The sequence below is a fragment of the Anneissia japonica genome, unplaced genomic scaffold (genome assembly GCF_011630105.1).
Source record: "Anneissia japonica isolate Jap-2015-1 unplaced genomic scaffold, ASM1163010v1 scaffold4929_len162294_cov128, whole genome shotgun sequence".
NCBI classification, from domain to species: domain Eukaryota; kingdom Metazoa; phylum Echinodermata; class Crinoidea; order Comatulida; family Comatulidae; genus Anneissia; species Anneissia japonica.
In genome coordinates, this window is record NW_022721921.1 from 15,105 (window position 1) to 21,692 (window position 6,588).

General features: G+C 33.0%; 1 protein-coding gene across 1 annotated transcript; it reads right to left on the reverse strand.

Annotated features, from left to right (window-relative positions):
* Positions 1-181: 181 nt before the first annotated feature.
* LOC117111758 lies at positions 182-5,335 on the reverse strand. The gene is made up of 8 exons (XM_033254753.1): positions 5,206-5,335; positions 4,781-5,055; positions 4,213-4,474; positions 3,792-3,989; positions 3,468-3,628; positions 3,268-3,374; positions 1,896-2,261; positions 182-1,584 (listed from the first exon to the last, which is right to left on the reverse strand). Exons 1-8 carry the CDS (start codon positions 5,333-5,335, stop codon positions 1,470-1,472), a joined length of 1,614 nt encoding a protein of 537 aa, XP_033110644.1. The 3' UTR covers positions 182-1,469.
* Between the last annotated feature and the right edge of the window lie 1,253 nt (positions 5,336-6,588).

The window sequence follows — 6,588 nt, forward strand, 5'->3', positions numbered from 1 at the left end:
ACGTCGTTCCATTTTTAAGCGTTTTTTTTTTTAAAGACAAATACTGTACTTAAGTTAAGGTACACTACCTGATAAATTTTATTTTCTTTGTGTGTTTCCCAATCTGGCCGTCGTTTGAAAAGGCATTTTCTTCAGTCACTTCGCTTGGTGTGATGCCTGTCTCTTATACACATCTTGATCTTTGATATAATTAATCATGTAGTGGAGGTATAAATCAAAAGTCGGGCAGTGGGAAATTCTTTACTGAAGGCGCTGCTTTCTTTATTTATATTCAGACAGGTACATTTAATCATCATTTCGTTTTATAACGCTCTCTGATGATAATGCTTTGGTGATCCATCACGCAGCTCACCCTTTGATCCATCTCACAGGTCTCCCATTCTGTAGAATGGACGGGTCCACGATCTGGGACTGTTAATTAACAAATAACGTAACCATGGAGATGGTCATGGTAACTCGAGTACTAGTCTAGTACAACTCTACAGTAACTGTACTATGGCTGTTTGACTACTGAGTATTTGATTGGCGCTTCTTTTTCTATCTTTATTTCAGAGGCCAAACAAAATTTTTACTTTTTTCCCCAATCATTAAAAGTGGTGTAGAATAGTCTTGTAAGAACTTTTTCAAAAAAATTAATGTAATAGGGTGATATTTAAATAACATTCTTATCTTATTTTTGTTGTCTACCGATTCATGGAAAAGGCCTATTATTAACTATTAGATAATTCCGATAATTCGGCCTATCAGAAGAACGAAATAAATATTCATTATAACATTATTATTATTATTATTATTATTATTATTATTATTATTATTATTATTATTATTATTATTATTATTATTATTATTATTATTACAGTATTATTTTACCGAAAGGTCCACTGATGGTATTGAACTAAAGGTCCACTGTACTATAGGCCTACGGTAATTATGTCGAAATATTTAATCACGACGAGATGGCGTGCATTTCGATACTTGGAATATGTATTATACTATCAGTATCATTTTAATTTTTAAATCACTTTTATTTTATTTAGAACTGTAGTGTAATGTATGCGTTTTAATGCACTGCATAGTTTTTCATGCTTAATTGCTATTGTCTTTCCATAGGCCCGAATTTGTTTTCTAATTGTGTAGTGCTTTTACACAATACAATCAATAGACTTCATTTCCATAACAAAAGCTTAGCAAAAAACGCCCTTTACTCAACATCTCAAAACTATACTTTTGGCCTAATGTGTTAATGAATTTGAAAACCCTATAAACAGGGATATAGTAATCAGGCGAAATAAAATAATAACTGATATAAATGAATGAATGAATTAAATGTGAGTGTGTCTGCATAATCCATTATCTCTTTCGTAATTTGGATGCTCTGAAAAGAGCAGTTTGTTTTGAATAGAAGCATCGCCTTCATCACTGGTCTTCGACACGATTGTCTTCTTCACCATTGTCTTCTTGACGTTTTCTCAATCGTGGTCAGTACTATTTACAACTGGGATTATTGTGCCTTCATCATACCCTTCGCTGACAACGACCATCCTTCTTCCGATGTCCTCTATTTTGATAATGTGTTTCTTCGATCTGCAAAAACAAATTCATGTTTTCGAACTTAAGAAATGTAAAACAAATTTGACTGTCTATGATGGTATGATGTTTATCAGATAACTAAGACCAAGTCTGAATATATAATAATGCTGTCAAAGCTAAGCTATTTGGTGTATATTGACAAGGACGCATGCACGTTATAAACTTTGACCTCTGAGTTTAATTTACGTTTAAACTATGTACGTATTTCACTTGAATGACTTCAAGTTGGAGTCGAAACGTCGTTCCATTTTTAAGCGCATTTTTTTTTTAAAGACAAATACTGTACTTAAGTTAAGGTACACTACCTGATAAATTTTATTTTCTTTGTGTGTTTCCCAATCTGGCCGTCGTTTGAAAAGGCATTTTCTTCAGTCACTTCGCTTGGTGTGATGCTAGCTACGTTGAAAGTATTCGTGTCTGTAGTGACACGAAGAAACCGGCTAATACAACCATACTGTTGAGTTCCGTTTAAGAAGTAAGAAATGACAGTTGAGTTTTTGGTTTTTTGACGTTTCCAGTCCTCAGAAATCAGTATTTCTCTGCATCTCACCAATCGAGAAAAGGAATGCACCACAGCATCCCTGCATTGGAATAAGTCTGCGATGGCTTTGCACTCGTAGCTCTCGTTGTTTAAACGTTTTAGCTTCCCCAGTTCAGGACACTGCTCATTTCTTCAGTTTGTTATAAGATATTATTTAAAAAAAATTAAAACCAGAAACTATTTGCTAAAAGTTGCATTCGTTATTAAATCATTCTCAATTAAACCCGAATAGCAATTGAACATCATTTTTTAATGTCTAAGGGAATTTGCTGTTTTCTGTTGTTTGTTTTAGTGCGCTTACACAAAACAAACAATAGACTTAATTTTCATAAAAAAAAAAAAAAAAGAAGCCCTACCGTAAAACTATACTTTTGGCTTAATATGTGGTTTCTGTACCCCGCTTTTGTGAAAGTTTTGCTAATTACGTAATCAAATAACTGTGCCATTGTTATTGTCACGATCTGAGAGTCTTTGATCATGTACAAAATTTTGAGGCATCCAATATACTATACGTGAAAATAAAGAAGTGGCATAATTAAATTTTTCATTCCTGATGATGAGATAATGTACGTCGAAACATTACGAAGATTTTGAATACAGTACATATAACTGTCTCTTATACACATCTAGATGTGTATAAGAGACAGCTATACATGTTAAGGGTAATAAAAAATTAAAACCAGAAACTATTTGCTAAAAGTTGCATTCGTTATTAAATCATTCTCAATTAAACCCGAATAGCAATTGAACATCATTTTTTAATGTCTAAGGGAATTTGCTGTTTTCTGTTGTTTGTTTTAGTGCGCTTACACAAAACAAACAATAGACTTAATTTTCATAAAAAAAAAAAAAGAAGCCCTACCGTAAAACTATACTTTTGGCTTAATATGTTTTTTCCCAATCACGGTACGATGCTGTGTTAATGAATTTGAAAACCACAAAGGCCTTAACAGGATGGATAAAGTTAATTAGGAAAAATAAAACAACTGGTATAAATAAAGAGAATACAGTTTAATACATTCTATTCGCAATTAAAAAGCCGAATATTGAGTTATAGATGTTTAATTAAGTCGTCATAGTGTAACTTTGTCTTGTGGCAACTACAATGTAATGAATAATAATGTTCTGTTACACACCTTTGTCTCTTGTTTTGCACACGCATTATTACGTCACGAACCGGTTGACTGCGAATTACCTCACCAATTGAATGGATCCTCTGCAGCATGTGGTAGCCATTTACAATCTGAATCATAGAGTTATGCTTTTGTATAATATCACGTTATAATTTTACGACATTTTTAAAAAGGTCTGATAATTATTAAAATAAAATAATTACCTGCATTCCAACATATCGGGTTCCATGAACAAATCTTGCCATTGTACCACAGTTGCTTTCGAAGTTGAAACATCCAAAAGCCCACAGCGGTCCAGCCAACTCCACACACTTCACAATATGTGCACATGCATTATGCAGGTTAATAGTGCAATTCTCTGCTCCTTTATAGTAGAATAAATGAATAAGTAAAATTCATATGAAACGTCAGTAATGCAATATGTTATCAATATAATCATCATCATTATCATCATCATCAGTAGTAGTAGTAGTACTAGTAGTATGAGAGTGTACATTTCTCAATGTAACGGTAACAATCAGTCCTACCGTAATATTCGACATACAGCATATGGAATCTGGTTAATAAATCCTGTGCTGTTCTACGGTTTTCTGCGGTGACTTCATCTGTAAGTAGGAGGTATATAGCCGTCGACAGCATGGCGAAATGTTCGAAATATTTCTCAGGCAGTACCCCTCTAAATGCTACCAGACCGTAGTACAATAGAAGGGCGCGGTATTCAGAAGCTATGGATAATAATAATAATAATAATATTTAATTAAAATAATAATAGTAATAATTAATTAATTAAAATAATAATAATAATAATAATAATAATAATAATAATAATAATAATAATAATAATAATAATAATAATAATAAGATGATAATATGATGATAATGACTATAATGATGGTGGTGGCCGGTGGTAAACTAACGATAATGATCTCGATGATAATAAAACGATACCTTTAAAATCGGACAGCTCATTAGCTAACGACCGTGGGTTTCTGGTTACATTATCTGGCGGTTTTATGTTTGCTAGTCGCTCATCAACCATATCAAGTTTGTCTCCGATGTAATATGGTTGCTTCTTATTAGTCAACCAAAGTTTAAGCAGCGCCTTCGTTACCCCGATGCATATCCCGTGGAGGTAGTCCACCATTACATCGGAGGCATAATTAAAACCCTTAACGAACGACACCATTGAGCGCCGTTTAACGCCAAATACCTGTTTAGAAATGAACATCCAAATAATACAGTTATACCTGTGTCTCGTTTAAGACTTATGTACATGGAGAAAATTAGGACTATTTTAAAATTTAAAAAAAAGGGGGAAAAACAGTTCTGTTTTTGCAAGTGTAGGTCTGATACTTGTGATTACATATAACAATTAATTATTCATTACAACTATTATTATTATTATTATTATTATTATTATTATTATTATTATTATTATTATTGATAACTGAGGAATGTTCATTTCTTAAGATAAAGCACTTGATGCGAGCATCATTCAAATCTTCATTGAGCCTACCGGTTTCCCAAGTACTTTGGCTTGACTGGCGTGTTGTTTCATCCGTTCTGCTGTTCTTAATGGAGCCTGTTTGGATGGGGAACGATATACGTAAGCGTTGACGGTTCCCTTTCCCTTCTTTGTTCGCACCCCCTTTTCTTCACAAATACCACATCCATATTCACCGTTAAATTGCTTTACTTCCTTCAGCATGCTCATAGCAGGCAAATCCATAGTTGCGGCAAGAATCTTCACTTTCATTTTTATTCTTGAAGAGCCAAAATTCACATCAACACCTAAATAAGAAATATTTGTGTTATTTATTTCGTAGTATACCAAAAGGAAAATTAAAAAAAAATAATAAAATCAGAAGGAATTGATGATGATGGTAAAGAAATAATAGTTTTTTACGCTAATTTGTAATTTATTATATATCATTATCTTACCCTTTTCTTGTAAGTCATTCCATGTATTCACGATTGGCCTTAAAAATGACGTTAACTGTGGCTTCTCTTTTCCAAACCACAGTCCAAAAAGAATGGTTCTCTCCTTTGTGAATCTACAAGACGAATGCATTTAAGTTCAATAAATAAATAATACCCAGTCTTAAGATGTGTATAAGAGACAGCCGTAGTACAATAGAAGGGCGCGGTATTCAGAAGCTATGGATAATAATAATAATAATAATATTTAATTAAAATAATAATAGTAATAATTAATTAATTAAAATAATAATAATAATAATAATAATAATAATAATAATAATAATAATAATAATAATAATAATAATAATAATAAGATGATAATATGATGATAATGACTATAATGATGGTGGTGGCCGGTGGTAAACTAACGATAATGATCTCGATGATAATAAAACGATACCTTTAAAATCTGTCTCTTATACACATCTAGATGTGTATAAGAGACAGATCTGGGACTGAATGTACAGTACGTTTATTTCATCATAAATCACCTTTTGATGAAAGGTGACGGGTGGCAGAGAGTCTGACTGAATGTCACGTTTTTCAATAGGGACATTTTTGGGTGCTGACACGGCACGGTGACATAATTACTCGTGTTAGCAAGTCAGCATGATGAAGGCATTTTTTTAACAAACAAAATTTAATTATTATGTTCAACTACACTCTCAATATATTACTATAAGCATCAAAATTGCATCATCATCTACATTATAGTCAATTTATTTATATATAGGCCTGTATATAGGCATGTGCTGAATATAATATAAGGAAGTAAAGCCCTATGCCTATTCACGAGGAAATAACGTAATGAGTTTGTAGGGTTTTTTTATAGATCAGTTGGCGGAAGCCCACTCGCCCATTTCCCACTGCAGAAGTGAGAGGAATGATTAATATTTTTCAGTATACACTTTATATAATATACATTATGTTTCAACGAACCTTTTCCGTCGTCTGTATAGTCCCACTAATACGATAACCAGGACGACAGATGCTAAAAATGCTGTCGCAGAGACTGCGATTATGAGTGATGTGTTTACACCATCATTTCCACCGTTGACAAATGTCATTTGTGTGCCATTTGGTTTATTTCCTGTAACATTTGAGGTGTGAAGATAATGTCCCTAGCAACAAAACTGTACTGAAACCATTGTATCACAAGGTGCCGTCGATACACGGTCGTTTCGACGTCGAAAACGTCGACTTTTTTCCCACCGGGTAGACCTATATCGCAGTAGGGAAAAAATGGTTCATTGAATAAACACTTAATAAATTTTACACAACCTTGGCATTACCTTACAGACGCGTGTGAATGCTTTATATCTCGGTAGGAATAACTCGGGAGAT

Bases quoted from the DNA above. Each gene is read 5' to 3' on its own strand.
- LOC117111758 (XM_033254753.1), bottom strand. From the start codon at position 5,335: ATGCATTCGTCTTGTAGATTCACAAAGGAGAGAACCATTCTTTTTGGA. The intron at 4,475-4,780 runs GTAGGCTCAATG...ATTTCTAAACAG, and splicing joins CCAAAGTACTTGGGAAACCG to GTATTTGGCGTTAAACGGCG. The intron at 1,585-1,895 runs GTAGTGTACCTT...TTGTTTTTGCAG, and splicing joins AAGAAAATAAAATTTATCAG to ATCGAAGAAACACATTATCA.